Here is a 21,820-nt window from a genome sequence, read left to right on the forward strand (position 1 = left end):
TGATCTCTCCCAGGATAACAGTGAGCCATTCAGGGCATGATGGGACACTGGATGGTTTGATCAGTATGAAAATTATGTGAATTATGCGCTGGGGCCTTTGGTGACTAGATCTCAATCAGTTGAACACCTATGGGGGATTTCTGACTGACCTATTTGAGAGTGCTCTCCTCCATCATCAGTCAAGACACATGAGGGACTGAGTTTGGAAGAACGGTGTTCATCCTTCCAGCACAGTCCAGAGACTTGTAGAATCAATACCAAGGTGCATTAAAGCTGTTTTGGCAGCACATGATGGCCCAACACCCCACTAAGACACTTCACATTGGTTTTTCCATTAATTTATCTTGTCATCTTTACATCTGATACAAGGACAACCACAGGGTGGTAAAGATATGGGTAAAGATTTTAGGCTGAAACACTGAATATAATGAAGACATGAGCTGTCTTTTAAATATGTGCTAGTTTGGGAATGTTGTCATGTACAAACACAAGGAAATAATAAAAAAGGCCAAGTGTTTAAAATAAAATAAAAACAAATATGAAAAGCTGCCATCTGGGTAATGGATCTAATAATAGACATTTAGTTTTTCAGTAACATCCTCTCAATGTCCTTTTTTACTTTGTTGTGTTCAGTTTGAGAACTTTATAAAGATTTCCTCTCACTATTAGCATTTTCAAGGCCGTTAGGGCTTCCTTTTTTCTGTCATGACATTCTACATATAAAGATGAGGTAAGATCAGTATTTTCCAGACTGAATATTTAAGATTCTTTTCTGTGTTCCTTTTTTTTTTCAGGAGGATATGAACTTGAATGAAGAAAAAAAGACGCCTTTGAGAGAGAAGGACCTCAACACAAAGAGAGAAATGGTCATCCAGTATGTTTTTACAGCATCTAAAACTGTAAGTATTTTTAAACTTTGCTGTACTTTGCTGCTTTACTTTGCTGCTTTACTTTCTTTGCTGCCTAAATTTATAGTTGCAAAAATGATCTCAAATTTAAAATGTGTTTTAATGTCAAATTTTAAAGACAATATGATTGTGCTTGTACCTTAAGCACAGTTTTTAGTTTTATGTTTAATTTTTTGTTTTATTTATTTATTTATTTTATTGAAAAATTATTTATCACAAGGGACCAAACCTGACAGACGCATGGGGGGGGGACTGAATTTAATTATTCAATATTATAACAGGATATATTGGTTTACAAGTCAGTGCGGTCTTATTTAACTTGCAATCTCTGTCTCTGGTAGATATAGTTCTGTAGTCGCAGGCACATGCACTGGGACACATCAACAGATACACAAATACTGTATTGAGGATTTACAAAATTTCCCGGCCGTCAAATTAGTGAGGATCTGCTTGCGTTGTGGAAGGATAGAGCCCACCCACCAATATTCAGATAAACCCAATGGAACGCCTGCTGTCTTGGTACATACGTAGCTAATCTTTTCCTTCTCACTCCTCCTCACTTTCTGTCTGCTTTTCCCTCTTATTCTCTCTCTGTGTTTTTGGGCACCCTGTCCTAAAAGGTAATCAGAATGGATTTTCAGCTTTAATTTATGTTGCTTTTGCATGGTAGTGCATCACAACATAAACTGTTGATGATTGCGAGTAATAGTGCGTCACAGCACAAATGGGTGAGATTTGGTATTCATTCTCAATGACATATTTGAATGCTGGAAGATAATTAATTAGATTTTGTGTATAGAAGTTTGCTATGGTTGATTGGTCCTCCTTCAGAAAGTTTCAGCAATGAGCTTTTCCTTTACTCTATCTCAGAGCAGACAGACAGAGCTTGATAAAAGGTGGTAAAACTGTCAGTGTTCAGAGGAAAATGATTAATTCTCCAAAGCAATAGTAACTGTGCGCAGTCTTCTCCAGGACCAAAAAAGGTCATGCTTTACATTGATTTTTCTGGCCCTTAATAATAGAATCATATTGAAAGAGCACAATTTTCAGGTGATACTCCATTAAATATCTACCGCAGAGTGTGTTCATAGTTAATATGGGTTCAATCTGTGAACGGCACAGTTTGAATAATAATAGAAGCAGAGCCTACCTGGGGTGTTTTTATTGATTTCATATAAACACAAGCTTGAGAATAACCAATCTCAGACAGTGCAACCTAACTAACTTATATAAACTGTATCAGATATTGAACAGTGTTGAAATAACCAAGTACTGCTGTGTATGGAGCTTAGATCCTCCTCTACATATTTTGTTTTTTAAAGGCTTTCTGGTTAATCAGCTGACACCGTCTCACAAAGAAGTGTTGCATTTATTGTATTTGCTATGACCAGACTGCCTCAAAGTTGCCTTAAGCTGTCCATCTGTACTTATCATAGGGGCCTGCCTGTTTATGTTCCTGAATTTGTTTAACTGCAGTGATAAAGTAAATGTGGACACTGGTTAAAACACAACAAATTGAAATCATTCACAACATTAATTTTATCAAATGCTACATAAGCTACATAAGTTGTAAAAATAACCATGTTGACAGATGGTATTTCTGTCATGTGTGTAATTAGAGAGTTAATACATTGCGTCTGTAGTTGTAACGTTCTCTGGAGATTGGATTTAACTTTCGGCTTTTAATTCTTAAATCACCCTCAAAACTATGATCAAATAATGACATATTTTATGAGACTGGTGTTTTGAAATGTGCCATTATTACTAGGACTGGAGCTTTTTTTTTTTTCTTTTTTTTTTTTTAAATCACAAGATCAGTCTTTGAATTTGTTTTTAAATCAGTCTTTGTCTTTATATTTAAATGGTTTCTGTAGTGACTACTTGTTTTAAGTGGTTTAGTTAGGGTTATATGATGTATGAAATATATAGCCTGCTTTGTGGAATCTGATGCACTAAGTTAAAAAGTAATGTAGATGATCGCAGCCTTATTCACCCCTTAAATCACAACATTCCCATGCTGTGTGTGAGCTCACAGTCTACGCAAACTTGGTAGAGTTTATGGGACTGAGGATGTTAACTGACTAGCCAACAGTCTGCAAATATCAGGCTGGACTGTTGCAGGTCTGTTACTTCTTTATTTTTTATTTATTTGTGCAGGAAATATTGATGTATCATGTTATAGTTTTGTATGAATTTGACAAAGAAGATACATTTCTGAGTTTGATTGGCTTCTAGTGATACCCAGTCCTAATCATTACAATTGAAGACAATATGAAAGTTTTTAATAATCTTGGGCCTTTTTTTCCCTTTTGCAGTTAGCTTTTTTTAAATTCCTTTGACGTAAGTCAGATAAAGTTTCTTTCCCACCAAATAACTCAAAGGGAAACAAGGTTCTGGACACATCCTGGTCAACAGCAAGACTGCATTGCCAATTAACTTTTTATGTTATGCCCTGAATTGATGTACTCCTTCTGTTGACATACTCTAATGTGGTTCTGGCTTTTGAATTTGGTAGTTAGCCTTGCAGAGAAATACTACTTGTTTGTCTGCAGTGCCCCTGCTGTGTAGGAAATTGTTTTAGTTAGTGTTGCCTTTAAAGCATTTAGAAAGATTTTTTTCATAAATATCTCAGCTCAGTTTTATTGATATATTCCAGTGTATGAGTGAGGAGTGGCATTTCTGGAAGTTCTCAATCTTAGTGATATACTACAGTATTTGACTTTTAAACTTTTATGTGAACCACATGCTCAGTTCATGTCTGACTTTCACTGGATGAGTGGCTAGCAAGCCTGAGAGATCTTTAATCAGCTAGTATTAGAAAACACTAGACAGGGAATCAAGTGTACATTTTCCTGAAAGGACAATGTATAGGAAAATAGAGGATTAAGAAATACTGGAAGTAATATTGACTATCACTACTAAATATTGAGGTCACCAGTTAGTATTAGTTAATTCTTATTTAATTAAAGCAACACTATGCAGTTTTTCAACCTTAAAATAATGTCTCTAAAATTATTTCAGTGGTAGAACAACGCTATGAATTCTACCTCCGCTGCAGCCTGAGCGGGCTCACATCGGCTGCAACAGCACTATGCAACTTTCATGATCGGGTCAGATGGGGGAAACCATGAGCAAAAGTTATGTAGTGTTGCTTTAAATATCAGAATTATACTGTATAGTGACTTTTCAAAATTAGTGACAGTAGTGTTGCATAGCTTCAAAGTTAAATTTAACCAAATCTCACTGTTGTTGACCGCACCACTCTTGTTGGTCTAGTGGTCTTTGGGATATAATACGTTAATGTAAAATAAAGAAGCTGAAGGGTCATAGGACACTTCCTGTGCTGCTTCTGCAGCAAATAATGTGCATGGTCAGAAGTGGGTTCACAGCTCCTGTAATGCCTGCAGTGGACAAACAGGCTGACACTAATGCTCTTTTAAAGAGAAGGACATAGCCAGACTAAAGTACCTGTTGCTGCCATGAGCAGTACTCGGTATTCTTTGACGAATGTAAGAGATCTTGAGAAACAAATAGACTTATCATCATCATCATGTCTATCACAATGGGAGAAGATGAGCACTGGGACAGAAGACTAAAAGGGAGGGGAAGCAAATACTTACTTTTTTTTTGATGGGGAGATGTGCAGGTAAACTAAGCGGCATGTAATGTTAGTCTGTGAAAGACAGAATGTAGTCCTCTCAAGACCTTCAGTCAATGAACATTTGACGTTACATCTTATTGCTTCCTCCCATCTGTGGTGAGTAAATGTTACTGAAAACAAAATAATTTTTTGATCTATTTCCTTTGGTTATTTTCAAAAGGGAACTACTGACAGATGTTTACAGAGCAGAGGTCACCTTTCCTTCATTCCAGAGGGAGAGATGGACTTTTATATTTATTATTTTGTGCTCTATTATTCAATTACTGTTTCTTTTTCAAAAAGCAGCAATAAATAACACCGGATGTGTACATGTAATTTTATATAATAAAAATAATAAATGCATAATAGTCGTAATAATCATGAAACTGTGACTATTCCTTAGACTATAATCGTACCAACGATATTTGTATGGAACCGTATTGATGTTAACACCAGAAGGTAATGTTGTTGTCACTGAAGAATGCTGGATCCATAAGGTTACTACTTGATTTGGAGCTGAATGCACTGATAAGTCTCATGGTACTGATATCACTAGGGTAAACCAGCTGTGGAGTCCATTAGAGGGTGGATCACATATCGGATATAATCACCTTTTAGCTTCAAACTGGATACCAAGCTAAAGTATTTAGTAGTCACATAATGTTACAGTAGACTTAAAGCTGAAGCCATAACTTCTTTGCTTTCTTCGGATGAGATATCGCTTTCCCTTTCTAGGGCTGCAGAGGTGCTTATGATAATTGTAACACACATTCTTTGATGGCTGAAGATAAATATGGTTTCTTCAGCAAAACCTTTACAACTAATTTTTTTTTTATCTTATACTGAAGATAGTATTATATATTGCTTGAGGTGCCATGGGAGAGGGAGACTGGGCGCAGTTTCATTGTTTTGGCAGCCTGTAAGAGTTAGGGATTATTTTATTCCAGTTGGTGGTGGCTTATTTCTGATCAAAAACATACCAAACAATATCTGACATTTTGGCATTAGTGCAGCTGGCTTGATAAACTCGGTAAACTGTTGTTTTCCTTCTATATCACCCTTCCAATTAGAAAAAAGCTTCTGTTTTAAGTGATTTTTTTTTTTTTTTTTTTTTAATATTGTATTTCCAGCCTACAAAGGAGCCATATAAAGGTGCATTTGCCAGTTTGGCAAGATGCTTAGAGATTCTTATTTATATTTTTAAGGCTGGTGAATCATTTTTGCTAGTTTTATATGGTTTAACTTGGATATTGTCATTACAACCACACCAGGGACAGTAGTTGGCAGGGTATTGCATTTTTTTCAGTGTTTACCAGTTTACGGCTCTTGAATTACAAGGTCAGGTTCTGCTTAATGTAGAACAGACACTTGCATCACTCTAACACATCTACCAAGACACTGACTTCTACCATATTCTAATGTGTAGCTGACGCAGTGTTGCTATATTTTATTTACTCTATATACCTGCAATACTGTAGTATACAAGATTAATGTATTATACTATTATTGATTTGTGTGTTTGAGAAACTGTAAATAAACATCTATAAGTTACTTAATGGTACAGCAGTGGTACCAGAGAACTGCACATGAATTGTATGGCTTGTGGGTATGCTGATTTGCATCCACTATAATTCCATGATAAATGAATGTAGTTACTTTTTGAGCTAGTGGTACAATTAAAGTTTGAACCTCAAATAAACTCTCATTGATGTGATGCATTATAAAATTTCTCTGCCTGTTGAAGGATTTCCAACCCTTTTCTAAAAGATGTGTGAATAAATAAGAGATGTGTTACTGGAAAAAACCCCAAACATCAGCCTTTCCTTAAGAGTCTTTCTACCATCTTTTCTAATGTGATTAAATGCCCCATATGTTATGCTATGACTTTATATGTCACCTCTCTTTATTATTATTTAGGATATTGATTTTGTTTTTCATTTCAGTCTGTTAAACATCAAAATGAATGACAAATACTCAGCCCAAGTTGTCTCAGCCAGAAGAAATATCTAAATTTTTCTTGTGCTGCTCTTTACATCCAGTTTATTCAAACTACATTTCTAATGAAGAGGAAGAAATGGAATATGAAAATATTTATCTGACTTTATTATGAAATCTATTCAGTTAGGTTAGGCTTAAATACATTTACAGTACTAAAAACAATCCTTGGGCGCTTTTGCACATTTGTTTTTGCATTTGGCTGTTAAAAGTTAACATAGGATCTTTCTATCTGTATACTGGCTGTTCTGACTTTTTGGCAACACTAAAGAAATGTCTTTGTCCTCTCTTTCCTCCAGGGTAGCTTGAGAAGCAGTCATCAGATATCTCCCCAGGAATTCCTGGGAGAGCTGAAGTCAGGGGTGATGGACGAACGTCTGTTTGCTTGTCTAGACTCATTGCGAGTGTCCCTCACCAGCAACCCTGTCAGGTACAGTATAAGATTACAGTGGAAAAGGACATCATTGTTGTTGTTTTTTTTTTTTTTTTTGTTCAATTATTGTTATTATCGCTGTTGCAGTTACATATGTTAACAACTGCAGATTTAATAACATTTGGATTTAGTCACCATCATATGACATGTTTATTAAATATTTGTGTATATCATAATTTTCCCGTTTTACAATTTTAAAATATACCAATACAACTCCTTAACAACACACAAGCCCCAGCTCTATTTCTGTACATCCAATGAACCTAAACAAAACATAATTGTTTTAAAATGGATTCAAGACTTAGAGATATTCCTGCTGTCAGCTAGCTTAGTTGTCGGTATGTGTTGATTGTACAGGCTAGTGTTTGAAAGTACTGTGTAATGGGCACATTATTGAGCAACGTTAGTGCAATGTAATTACACTAAATTCAATCAAATAACCAACAAAAAACAACAAACACTATCCTACTGTTCTAACATATATTGTTCCAGGTTTTCACAGGTTATCTTAATAAAATGTCATCCTACTATAATGCACGTTCAGTTAAAGTAATGAATTTCTCCCTCCCTCTGTATGTGCATTTGTAAATCATATAAATACATGAATGAAATGAAACACTTAAGTAGGGCTTTTTGTTTGCATTTCATTTCAAATGTAGATTTGTTGCTGTGTGAAATACACACTTTAAAGCAGTGTTGTGTACAGGAAAACCTAAATTCTCTACAATTCTTTATTACATTCAAAACAACCAATTATAAACCTTCAAAACAACCAATCATTAATCTTTTGGTGAAATTTGTAGATGCAACAATACTAGGAATTCTGTATTTAAGACTGTTCAAGGAGTATGCACTGGTGTATATCCTGTTCCATAAAGTTTGTGGTAGGATGGCTAGTTTTGTGTCAGTGTTTAATCGAAGTGAGGTATATTTGTAGTCAAAGAAATCTAACTCTGTCACTGGTAGTGCTGGGGTTTCCTTTGGTTCTGTCTAAGCCACACTGACAGGCAAATCCCTAGCAGTCTTGTCTTGGTTGTCACTGTCTCTTAGATTTATAATGTTGCTGTGGGCACTTTCTGTCTGTAATTGAGGATTAGCAAGTTTGTTTTCCATTATCACATAGTCTGCAAGAACCACTTCAGAGGCGGTCAGAAACCTAAACTCAGATATTAGTCTTCACTGATTTTTTTTTTTTTTTTTTTTTTTAAACACTTGTCCACCTCCTATTGCCACACACAGATATATGATTTCTTTTAATCACAGTGAGCCATTTTCATGATCGATGTTTTGTCGTTTTTTTGCACAGTACTAGTACTGCTTTTCTATACTACACAAAATCTTTCTACTTCTGTCATTCTGTTCATGTTTGATTAAGGATGGTTGTGATCTTGCATCATCTTATTGACTTTTTAGGGGCTATTTTATTTCTGATCTTTCCTGTTAGCGACTAGTGTTCTTTTGAACTGGAGGCTATAGTCTATGCCAGTTATCAGTAACCTTTCATATGCAAGGTTAGTTTTGAAGCTGAACTCCTGTCAGATGAAAGGAGTTTAAAAATTCTAACCAATAAAAATGACTTTTCTCAATTGGCTGCGACTGTTCCATAACTGTTACTGTGGGTTTATGATTTTTTTTTTCCATGACAGTCGAAACCTGTCAGTAGAATGGTTGTACATGTCATACTATTGTTACCATTATGACAATGGTCCAGTAACAGTGCTGCTTGAATAGTTTTGTCACCTGCCAGTCAGGCAGAACAAACTCTGTCTTTCTAGTGGTACTGTTCATTAAAAGACACAAATAGACACACACATGTCAACCAGTCAGAATGGAGTTTTGTCTTTTACCAAAGGTGTATGTTTAATCAGTTTATAGTCAACAGTCATGACCGTTATCTGTGTACATTAATCTTATTACTGGCTGTGCAGTTAATATTAAAACGTCATTTGTTTTTACATATTGTACCGTTTCATATTGGCATACATAATAATCACTGTTGTATGTCCCAGTATTAACAAAAAATACTTTTGCTCTTGAATCCATTCCTTTTCCTGTTTAAATTGCTAAGGCTGCCCTCTTTTTTTTTCTTCTCTACATCTCTTCCTTCTTTGTCTCTAAACAATTCAGCATTAGTGAATGAAAATCAGTTTATTTATACGTTGTTAACACAGCTGGAACCTCTCATCTCATTGGTTTTGAGCTTTTCGTGGCTAATGAAGTCTTCCTGCTGCCGGACTCATTTTTTGAGTCTGCATCTGAAAACACTTCTGCCCACCACTGCTCTCTCTCACGTACTTACACAATAGTGCATGAGTGGCGGCACCTGGATGTAGGACCAAAAGAACAGAGACTTCATTATGTTTTCTAGAACCTCTTGAGCACTGCCGCTCGACCAAGACAGCCGAGAGAAAATTGGTATTAAGAGCTTTTAACCACGATGAATCCACTTCTCTGTGAGCCTCACTTTGTTTTTGATTGGTATCAATGAAATTAGCAAAAATATACAAACACTGTAAAGTACCAAAGTGCTTCACAACTTCAATTAGAACATACTCAAGTGTTAATGTTTTAACAGTAACCATGATTTTATATAGATAGATTGAGGATGACATACACACACCACCTGTAGGGGTGAGAAGGGATTTTTTTTTTTTTTTTTAGGATGGTCAATATGGGGATCATATTAACTCGTGATATGAGGGACTAAATTAATGGAGGCACATTCCACTGATCCATTTAAGCAAATGTTGATCATCACTTTTTAGAGCTTTGTGAATGAAAGGATGAAATTGATCATGGTAACAATATTGAGTGCTAAACAAAATAGACCAACTGTGCATATAAACTGCTGTTTATGGAACCAGCACCCTGATAATACAGTATTATCATTAAGGAAATTACATATTATGAGGAAAATATATTGATCAAATCACCATTGATAAAATAAACAGTCAGGCACATGTGTAATGACATAACTTGCTTTGGCAGCGATACCCTCTAGCTGTCAAATAGAGCCATTATTGAGTTGTGAAATTGATTTGGCAGGTATTTTGTCTGCCACTGTTTTTGGATGCTGATCACTGTCACTTCTTTTGGCACCACAGTAGCAACAACTCTCATTGACTCTATCCAAAATCAGGTGGCTGCATTCTGCTTGTATTGTCTGAAAAAACCTATATGCTCCCTCATCAGGTTCCTTCTGGTGGCGCAGACAGAGGTATTGTGGTACTTCCTGTTCCACTCTGTGATGCTTTCCTCTGACCCCTGTATACCGTACCCACCTCAGGTTTTCCAACTCCTTTTTTTTTTTTTTTGCGAAGAGAGGCCATCACAATAGTCCACAGGACCAGCAAGGCTACAGAATGTAATTATATTAAACGGATTTGATAAATGGATCTGACAAACAAGTGGAAATTGGTTTTTGATATTACAAGTGACTTTCAGGTCCTGGATTTATTCTATTCACTTTTGCTAGAAGTAGGATAAAGTTTATCATTCTTCTTATACTTTTTAATGGCCTTGCATGTTCCTGCCCCTCATACACCTGCCACTCAGGTACTGCACATAAAGATGCCAGTTCCCCAAAGTGATCATACTGACAGTATTGCCATAAGTGCTAAATATACACACAAATGCCTTTCTTCATTTTTAATTGTTTACTCAATAATGAACTTAGTAGACCTGTTATTAGAAAAACCTCTACTTTAATGCAATCTAATACAAACAGCTCAGCCATAAATTCTGACTTTGCAAAGATGGTGGTTCAGTTTTGATTGGCAGTCTCATATCGGAATATGTTTATAACTGGGGTTATAGTTTGCAGTGATGTTGAGATGGACAATAATGTTTAGAAGAGTTCCTAATGTTTTTTTTTTCCAAATGTATTTACAAACAAGACAGGGGAAGAATATTGAAACATATTTCAATGAAATTCTAGTACAACACCACAGCAATCTACAAGCTCAATAATAAATATTTACTCAATAAATAATACCCCTCTTACAGTGTCAGTCAAAACTAAACATTGTTTTGTGTAAAAACAGAAATTGTGGATAAATGCATAACATTTGTCTCAGGAGGAAGAACAGGCCACAAATGGAGAGTTAGCAGCTTGACACCATTACTGTGAGGACATTTTGGCTGGTCCTCACATTTTCAAATGGTTTTGAGGGTTACGAATTGGTGTTGGGGTTAGAATGTTGTTTTAATTTCCATATGTTTTCTTGTATTATGCTTTAATTTCATAATACATTGCCATTATAGTAGACTACATACATTTCAATAACTGGAGAATTGAGGTGACCCCAAACATTTGATGCACTACTTTGTTTCTAAGTGATAATTATAATGTTCAGTTGCAACTGTAGTATCTGCTTTTTTATTTATTTTTTTTCCAGGAAGAATTCATTAAAAATGATCATACAACAAAATTCAGATATTTTAGAAACATCTTGCTTAGTTTTTTACAATGATTGCTATTGTTTGTGGCAGTCTGCTGGAGTAATGCCTTCAGTCCTTATAGAATGAAATTACCTCCATTTCTATTTCATGTCCAACATTGCTGTGATTTCAGCCGGCTCCTTCTCTCTGTCTCCAGAGAGTCCTCCTGTAGTCAGTTAACTTACTATACTTGGAGCAACATCTTAAAGTTAATTTTTTATTTCTGGTTCATAACTGCTTTAGCGAAGTGCAACACTGTGCAGCTTTTCCTGGGAACCTTGGAGGCATTCTCCTGAGACTGTTCGAAGTCAAGCTACCTTAGCTGTGAAGTTAGCCAGATAAGGCGCCTCATTTTTCTCTGTGATTTATGACTGTTTTTGTTTCCCAGGCAATGGGGTGATGAATTTGTTTTCCTTACTTTTTTTTTTTTTTAATGCACTCTTCTTGGTATCTTTCTGAGTTGAAAGCCTACAGTCAAATATTGCTGTGCTTTGCATTTGTTGATACTAAGGTGTGATTATAGTATGTATTACTTCAGAATGAATGGTTAAAATGGTTGTCATTTTCTTACATCACTGACAATCAAAAAAGGTGTGGATGAGAGCAACACATACGCATGTTGGTGTTAACTGTCTCTCAGAAGTTATTCTTTTAATCAATACTGATTGATTAATGCAAAATAGGTACAGTCATTTGTAAACATTAAAGGGACCTCATCCATTGCAACCTATGACACTGTATATCTATGTACTGTGTCCTATCTGAATGATGCCAAATAAGTAATACCAGTAACAGTAGCAATGTTAACAGGTAGCAGTCAGACATAAATTGGTGCTTTAGTTTCTCTGGCAAAGAAATGCTGTGAATAGTGTTTTCAGATAATGTTTGCACATCACGGCTTCAAACACTGAGGACATTCATGCAGAGAATGTGATTGAAGTTTCTCATTTGGGATGTGGGAGGGGTGCAGTTAGGAACTAATAAAACCCAAGGGCCGCCAGAGCATGCTAGATTGGCAAACAGAATTTAAAAAACTTTGAGTCCAGACAGACAATATGTTATGGACCACTTAACGGCATGACAACAGGTAATATATATGTGTAGTGTTTTTTTTTTTAAATTTATATATATATATATATATATATTTCTGTTTTATTATTATTTTGCCGTAATTATTTATTTTATTCAGCAGTGCCATCAACATGGGATCTTTTCACTTTTAGTTTCCGGTTTTCAATTTATTTATTTGTATAGCACCATATTATCTCAAGGCACTTTACAAAACACATTTTTATACATTTCATGTAACATTCATATTACTGTAGTGAGTACATTTCTAGATTACTGTATGAAAACAAGATCAAAAAATGACAAATCTTGTGATTGCGAGGAACAGTTTACTATTAATTGACAGGTGACATTATTAAACATAGATGCCTCCATTGGTGGCTTTTGTTGTCTGCCTCGTTTTAGCTCTCCCTGACCTTCTGCCTTGACAAGTGTTACTTAAGCCTGATTGTTCTTGCTTTTGAAGATGCAACTTTCTTCAGATGTTACAGAAGGATGTCAGACTGTGGTTCATTAGTCTCTGAGATCTTCTGTATTTCCCAGGTCCTTAAATACAAGCCTTTCAGAGCTGACTTATGTAACCATTATCCCCTTCTACATTTCACTCAAGTGTTTCATGGCAGATGACTTTCAAATTTGTAGCAGACCCTGGGAGTGGAGGCCTGTTGGTTTCCCTTGCAATAATTCCTGCTATAGATCAACTGATTATTTTCCTTTGGTCTCTGCCTCACCTACTGATGATGAAAAACTAGCTTGCAGTCACCACTGAGCTATGCATTTAAATGAAGCTTTTGCCAAGACCCCCGCCTTGCCTACTCTATATCCAGTGTATCCTGAGCCATGGCCCAGTAAGAAGTGTAGGCTAAATTGATTTTTTTTTTTTTCCCCCTTTTTTTGCAGACATGAGGGCTCATTCCTTAGTAACCTTGGCAGCAGTCTTCCTTGTCATCATTATAAATGTTGTGACAGCTTTTGTCAGCCTCCCTTATTTTCTTGACTGTGTCACATATTCACATAGTCATACACTGTGATGCGTTGTACTAGACTACTTGTTAAGGCAGGTAAAAATAGTCTGTTTGATAAATTAAACACCCACTATCATGTATGCCTAAATCAATATGTCAGGGTCATTTCAAGATCACACTTCTTTTAATGTTTGTTTTTTTAACCTATATTAAAACCCTGTATATCATGATTACATGCTGTTTTATGTTCATTTTACACCTTACCCTTTTCTATATAATTTTTCAAAACATGCTGGCTCAAATACTGCAAGAGCAGCAAATCTGCCCCCCTCCTCCCCCTCCCCCTCACCCCTTGTACAGTCTCTCATCTGATCAGATTCCCATTATCAGAGTGTTTGTGTGTGTGAACAAGCTGTACTAGCTGCAGTATTTAACAGCATCTATGAATTGATGAAATGACCACAGTATATATGTTTAATGCATCCTACCGTATACTAGAAAATTTGCACTTTTTAAGCATTGTTTTGAAACATTACATGGGTTTCTGTTTAATTTACCTCACCAATTTGCTAAATCTATAGAGTTAAATAATTGAAAGCACCAAAGTTAGTCAGCTGCTTTTACAAACTTGTCTGCTGCAGTACCAGTCAGGGTGCTGTCTGGTACATCAAATCAGTTTTTTTGAATTACCTTTATCTTTCAAACAACTACAATTTCTTTTCCTTTATGTTGACTCACTGCATCCAAATCAAACACATTCACATTGTCAGTAGTGCAGCTATTTTGTTTTTCTGTTGTGTTCAATAGAAATATTGCATTCAGGATATGCAATGTTTGGATCTAAGTTAAACCTGCTATCTGTTAGAGTTAATAGATTTTTTTTTAATAAAAAAAAAAGGTATTTGTCACTTTTTAAATTTTTTATTTTTTTTTATCAGACACAACAATGTAACGACAGACAAACTCATGGACACATCTTTCTACAACCCCATATTCCTTTTCAAGAAATTAAATTCAGATAACAGCTTCCCATTTTATGTTGTCACCTTGAGAATTTGTGTAGATTTGATGCTGGGAGGCATGCAGCTTGTTGATTAGAACAGTACAAACATTGAATGCTAATGTTCAGAGATGTTATTCAGGTTCAGTTGGGAGGGAGGTGCAGCTGCTCGCTTATGCTGTCTTTGTTTTTTGCATACCTAAAGTTTGCATACCTAAACTCCCAGTTTATTGGTTCCTATGTATACGTTTAATTTGAATCACTTCAAAATTCTCTGTTCTTTAAAATGTCATGGTTGCTTTGTCCAATTTTCTATCATCATTCTTGGGAGAAAACCTTGAATCTCCAGCATATGCCATCAATGTATGATAGCTGATTGCAGATATATTTTACTGTCTACATTTACGAGAAGTACAAATATGTAATTGCTGCAGCAGTGTTTGAGGATGTTTAAAACAGTGGCACAAATGTACTTTTTTTTTTTTTTTTTAATCAGAGAGAACTGACATTTTTCAGCTATAAAATTATTTTAAACCCAATTTCAAAGGTTTTTATCAACAATAGTTATGTGTATGTAATAAAATTTGAAATTTCTTTTTATTAAATTTGTAAACTCAAAAAGCGATATGTCACTAAAAAGTCCTTTTTGGTCAGGCCACACAATATTGTATATATAGAAACAACTAGCTTTAGATATATATATGGATGTACATATTTTCCTTTCATTGTTTTGCTTTGTTCCCCCTGTTTCTTGACTGCTGCCTTTCTCAGCACAGGCTGTTGAATGCTACATATATTTTTCTGACATGAAGCTTTTTATAGTAATTGATGAGCAGGACAGTGTTGACACTGTTGTGGTAACAATTTAATATCTATTTCAGTTGGGTACAGATCTTTGGGCATGAGGGCCTTGGATTGCTGCTTGACATTTTGGAGAAGTTGCTATTCAAGAAACAGTAAGTTTACACTGTCACTTACATTATCTGTCTTCTTTATAGACTCTTGCCTAACTAACAATGATTTGTGAAATTGTATGATCATTGCTAATTAAGTTAATGTTTTTTTTTTTCCATCATTTTTGCATTTTTTTTCTGACTGGTGTTTACATGTGTTGCTTCAGTGTTGTTCTTTCATTGTTTCAGAAAATGTTTGTGTATGTTTTTAGTCACATCTCATTTTTCTCATGTCCCTAGGCAAGAGAAGATTGACAAAAAGAACCAACATAAAGTTGTCCAATGTCTCAAAGCTTTCATGAACAATAAGGTAATTTATCAATACATAATACTATGGGCAAATCCTATTGATGAACTTCCTTAAATTTGGCTGTACAGTAATTTATCTATTGGCATATCACTTTAATCCAGTTGGGCCTAAACTAGGGTTATAAGTGTATTTTTGTGTTTTCTGTTATTTTTGAATTTTGGAAAGACTTAAACAACATATAAACATGGTTAATATTCTTGGGGCTGTGGGCATAACAATTGACATTGATGTTATTAAGGAATGCAGGGTACTGATTTAGTTCTTTTGAGTATTTGGTCCGAAGTAGTCACAAGACACTTTGGGGAAACAGACATAAAGGCCAGACATAAAGTTTGACAAAAATTAGGTAACTTAAGTAAATCTAAGTAAGCTAACTTAATAAATAGAAGCAAAAGAGATAAAGCCAAAAAAACAAAGGGTTGCGCAATAAATGAAGAAATACAAAAATACTGAAACTAATGTTAGGCATCTCTCACAGACCTAATTTTTACCTCATGCCTTTGTATTTGCTAATTAACTTTCTTCAGACAAGCTGGTCTACCTCTTACTTTACCTGTAAGTACAAGATGTTGTCAGTGAACTTGGCAATTTTTGATGTTGCAAACATGTCATTTTGTTATTTTTATTTAGTAAAAAACACTGCTCTTCTTCACAAACTTTTGCTCTTTTTGTGCAATTGTTCCAGAGTAGTTCCAGAGTAGTTTTAGAAGGGAGGGTGGGGGGATCTCACCACACAGAGCAAAGGCCCAGAGGAGAAAGATATACAGCAGCTCTGGCACAAAATGTGCTGTAAGGTCTCATGTAATCCTGCGTCTCAACAGGCGACAGACGCCAGCATTTACCCGTAGGCCTCTTTGTCAGCCCAGACCTTTCCCTGGCTAGAGAGGCATCTTGGGATGGGATGTACCCACAATGCCAAGAAGACAGGTGTTCTCTGCCAGCTGTCAGTGCAGCCTTTTCTTCTTGTGCCATCCTGTATCACACACTTGCATATCTGCTATTGTCTGTCACCAGTGGCATAATAACGTAATACTAAAACTTACGATACTGGGAAACTGCTCTTTGAGTAACTTAATGAAGAAAACATATTTCCTTAAGTGTTCTCCAAGCTGCATAGCTACTATAAATGCATATACTATGTAGTGGTTCCACTGTTTATTTACTGTACTGTGCTATATATGTGTAAACAATGGTATTGGCAGTGGAATAGTTCTGCTGGGTATGAAGACAACTGCTCAGAATGTTTCAAAACAGCTGTAGTTTATACATACAGTACGTGACAAAATACATGGGCAGTGTTTGATTGTTTTGCTCATGTAATGATGTATGTTTTGTGAAGTTATGGATCAAATGGTTTATGCATGAACCAAGCTAAAGTCAGAAATATAACTGGACAAAACTCTGTTTCTGTAATACTGAGCATATTTTTTAGCTGTCTGCATATACCTATTCAGATAAGTGTGTACCAGTTGACTGCCTCTTCAAGCGTATGCAACCTGTATTGAGCAAGCAAGCAGAACATATTCAAGTGCTTATATTGCTTAGTATTGTTACAAGTTCTTCAGAAGCAGTTTTTAATTGTTTTTCAAATCAGACAACCAAAGTGAGGGGAAAAAAAAGCACCTTTCACTTGTACCCCTATAAGTCAGACATTACTGAATTGATTTGCTCTAAACAGTAATAATTACAGTTCTGCTATGGTGTTATCACATGCTAGCATTGCATTGACAATCACAAATACAGTTTTGTTTGTTATAATCATGGTGTTGGACAGTGTACAGCATGGGGAGAACTCATAGCAGAATTCATCCATCCATCCATCCATCCATCCATCCATTTGCTATATTTCTTCAATAATTCAGAGTGATGGAGGAGCCAATACATAACACAATTATTTAAATCAATTTAGTAATCTTATTGAACAGATTTTCTGGTGGCCAAGTTTATCTTCACATTAAATTGTGCTCAGCCAGACCTGAATGGCATCACATCTATAGTAATGTAAATGGCAGATGGAACTAAAACTCTGACATTGGATTATTCAGACTTAATTTGGGGTGCAGGTAAAAGCTGTATATTGAACTGGAATTAATCATTTGGTTTCACTGTTTCAGATGACATTGTACTGTAGCAGAATCACCAAATATCTGGGTAATCATGTGTTATGTTAATGGCAGTATGGCTTGGATCGAATCCTGGGGGAGGAGAAAAGCCTTGCTTTACTGGCAAGAGCCATTGATCCCTCCCAATCTGCCATGATGACCGACGTGGTAAAGCTGCTGTCAGCCATCTGCATTGTGGGCGAAGACAACACGTATGTTGTTTCATTCATTCTGTCAGCACTTGGAGTTTTCCTAATGTTGAAAGAAAATATTTTTTGACTTCACAATACAACAAGTTTAAATTGTATTTCAAATCATGGTCCAGCTCATAACTACTATTACTTATTCCACATAACTTACGGTGGTACCTGGTAATGCATGGTACAAGAGCCAGAAAATTTCAAAAGGGTGAATTCTCTGCAATTTTCTAGAGTTGGGGGAGAAAAGGAGGATTGGCCTGTAATGCATTTTGTGTGTGCCAGTGTCACTTAAAAGAACGTTTGACAATACTGGTGCCAGTATATTGTATGGCATAGCTGTGTAACTAATTTCTTTTCTTGTTTGGTCAAAATGTAAGAGCATGGATTGAAATCAGAAAAACTGAGTGACTTTTAATGACAGTATTGTCATAATCGTCTTTGTTATAGATACTTAATTTTAGTTTGGAAATTGATTTTTTACAAAAAGTTAGCAGCAGATGTTCCACCTATAGTAGTGATTAATTTTAGTGTAATAATATTTCTAGTGGAATAGGCTTATGAAAGCTTAATAATGTTATTAAATGTATTTTCTGTCAGAATCCCTTTAAATGATCATATTTGTTCATTTCTTCCCCAATGTTTTTTGCTCATGCATGTTTTGATTTAGCTTGGAGAAGGTCCTTGAGGCTATCACAACAGCAGGCGAATGGCGAGCCATCGAGAGGTTCAGTCCCATTGTTCAAGGACTTCGCGATCGCTCAGTTCAGTTACAAGTAAGTGCAAAGTACCAGTGCAACCACTGACACTGTTGTTGCCCTCTGATTTCTTTCAGCTGACATGGAATGAAGTTGACCAGTTCAAGACCTCTCCTCAGTTTTTTTTTTTTTTTTTGTTTTGGTCAAGATTTTTTGTTATATACTTATTAATCAAAACAGATGTGAATTGTAAATATCTCATTCAACCAGTTAGCAACCTGTATTTTGCATTTTTTTTCTATTACTGATGATACTGCTAGCATTTAAGTTACAGGGACATCTATTATATGCAGAAACCTACAACACAAGTGGACAAAATAATATGTCCATCCTCATTGTCCATTTTATGCATTCTATATATCATCCCTCTTTGTGTACAGTATACTTCAGTTATATGATGCTGATACATAAGGTTGAGAGGTCACTGGAAGCTGGAATTTCCTTCATGTAGAGGTTTTTAATACACAAAACCCATCTGTGACTATACAAACATAACCTTGTGTACTTGAAGTTTTATAAGGGCTTAGTTGTGTTTTTATTGATGCTTTGCTATTACTCCCCTACCTTCTAATACACAGGACAGATCCCTTTTAAGCCCATGCATAATTGAAGCACAGATACTGTTATCCTAACTATTGCGATGTGTGGCCAAGGGCTTTCAGTCCTACTTCACTGTATTTATACAGTATCCACTGGCAGCCTTTGGTGTAGAGAATGGTGTCTTTTCTTTAGTGTATAAAATGATGTACATATAGAAAATAAGTTGAATAGAGACATTTGGGACCAACAGAATTAAAGAGACCAGAAAGTCTGAGCATCTTTACATGTTTGAAAAGTTCCAGCTTATGTAGATATAAGATATACACATTTGTGAGTTAATATCAAATTGCAAATTACAGTATAGCATTTATGTTGAGATCTTTTACTAATGAAAATTGTGTAAAACGTTGTAGTGCTCTTCCATTTTGTCTTTTCATGTCCACCAAATTTTAATGTAATGCTTTGATCTTATTTCATGTTGATTTTACAATTTTTTACTTTACTCTTGTTGATTGAGTTTTTTTCTTGACTGCCATCCCACCCCAGCCACATTAAGACAAAAGTTTTGTCACATTTTGTATTGTTACCTACTGGTATTACAATGTTAAATAATGCATTCAGTACAGGTAATTGCTAAGCTTGAGACCCATGACAAAAATAAGAGTGTGTTATCAAATTGACAGTGAACCTTGAAACATCTGAATATCTCTTAGTGTGCTAGAATGGCTAGGCCCTCTTTTCACACATGAGTGGATTGCCTTACTGATCAATAATTGATTTTTCTGTCTGTCACAGGATGGAGCGGTCCCTGTGCAGTAAACCAAACTCAGAGGGGAGTGAAAAACAGCTTCCAAAAGAGCGAGTTTGCCCTTAAATTGACTGTTAGTTAGTTCTGTGTGTATGGGTCTGCAGTTGTTGCATTAATATTAAAATCATTCCCCCTGGTTGGTGACTGGAGAAAATAGACATGCATTAGTTATGGTCCTCTGCTTCCAAGGGACAGAACTCGTTTAGAATGCATGCCGGAATGCTTTTCATCAGCTTCTGGAAGAAGTCCGTCATCTCTTTCTCTGGTTCTCTCTCTCAATCTTTGTTCTCTCCTTCTCTGTCTCTCCTTTTGTTTTGTGTACCCTTCATGTTGCAGGTGGCATGCATGCAGCTCATCAACGCACTAGTAACATCTCCTGATGAGCTGGACTTCAGGCTGCACATCAGAAATGAATTTATGCGCTGTGGCCTGAAAGAGATATTGCCGGTAAGCACAACCACACACAGACACATAATATAAACTCACACTCACCTTGTATTAATATTTAAATGAGTTGTCCACTTCAGTGAAATATTGTAGATTTGCTCCAGCAAATAATTTATGAAACATAGAGGAGAGTTTGCACGTCCTCTGTCTGTGCCAGCACCCAGAAACCAATAAAGTGCCTGGGCTAATAATCTTCTTACTAGCTTTTATGCCATCTACCTAACATGTTTATCTGTTGTAAACAATGTTTCTGTAGCTGCCAAGAAAACAAATAAATTAAAATGAGAAAGAGGTCTCCATGCCTATATATATCGTGATGAATAATAGCATTTAGAATTAGTTGCTCATCTTTACTTGAGCTGGATGCTTCCCTTTTGGTGGTGATCTCAGAGTAAACCTTTCTCTCTGGTTTATTTTTGCTATATCTCATTTAATTATTTTTTACCTTTTGTTCCTTTTTTACCTTAATCCATCTGAAGCAACTCACAACTATCAAGAATGAGGCCCTTGATATTCAGCTGAAAGTGTTTGAGGAGCACAAAGAAGAAGACATGATAGAATTCTCTCATAGGCTGGAAGATATCAAGAGTGAGCTGGAATATCCTTGTCATTGTTGTAAATAGGGACATTAACTTTAACATCTGTGTCTGTTTCTTGTAAATGTGGCTAATATAATATATTAATATATAGAAAGTTTTATGGCATTTAGCAAAGGTCAGCTATTCCTGGCAAGATGCTACATAATACAAAGTGTGAAATAAAAATACTCCATTATTTATTTATTTTTTTTTCCATTTCAGTGGCTTCCAGTTTATGTGAAAATGTTATGTTTCTGTTTATGTATGAGTCCTTGACTCTCTGCACTGATGCGGGGGATGTTTTCAGTATTGTTCAGAGCATGGTGAAGGACAGTAGTGCAGAGCCGTATTTCCTTTCTATACTGCAGCACCTGATGCTTATACGCAATGACTACTTGGTCAGGTAAAAATCAGCACCACACACACACATACATACAGAACAATCATTCTCTAAAGTATACTGAGTCACATTTTTTACCTCTGTATGTCTTTCCCTCATTTCCCCTTTGCATCACCCTGTATGCCTGTGACTTTTAATTAGTCTTAGCTCTTTATAGGCACAAGCTCTTTGCTGCACTGTCTCTGTGATAGTAATGATGACTGACATAATGCATTTTAATCCCATAGTTTGGTCAAATGCACACAAATGCAAAGGTCTAAGTATCTCACGAACATTGG

The 21,820-nt window shown here is 35.8% G+C and overlaps 1 protein-coding gene across 4 annotated transcripts in view; it reads left to right on the plus strand.

The window, feature by feature from the left end:
• Window positions 1-21,820, plus strand: part of LOC113138094 (protein diaphanous homolog 3) — a 140,279-nt gene that overhangs the window by 8,128 nt on the left and 110,331 nt on the right. For all 4 annotated transcript variants that reach the window (XM_026320237.1, XM_026320239.1, XM_026320238.1 and 1 more), the window contains 9 exons: window positions 795-899; window positions 6,843-6,973; window positions 15,331-15,405; window positions 15,643-15,712; window positions 17,890-18,026; window positions 18,682-18,787; window positions 20,454-20,564; window positions 21,044-21,162; window positions 21,429-21,545. In XM_026320237.1, coding sequence (XP_026176022.1) covers window positions 795-899; window positions 6,843-6,973; window positions 15,331-15,405; window positions 15,643-15,712; window positions 17,890-18,026; window positions 18,682-18,787; window positions 20,454-20,564; window positions 21,044-21,162; window positions 21,429-21,545 — 971 coding nt within the window. The remainder of the gene's footprint in view (window positions 1-794; window positions 900-6,842; window positions 6,974-15,330; window positions 15,406-15,642; window positions 15,713-17,889; window positions 18,027-18,681; window positions 18,788-20,453; window positions 20,565-21,043; window positions 21,163-21,428; window positions 21,546-21,820) is intronic.

This window comes from Mastacembelus armatus, chromosome 3 (genome assembly GCF_900324485.2).
Source record: "Mastacembelus armatus chromosome 3, fMasArm1.2, whole genome shotgun sequence".
NCBI lineage: Eukaryota > Metazoa > Chordata > Actinopteri > Synbranchiformes > Mastacembelidae > Mastacembelus > Mastacembelus armatus.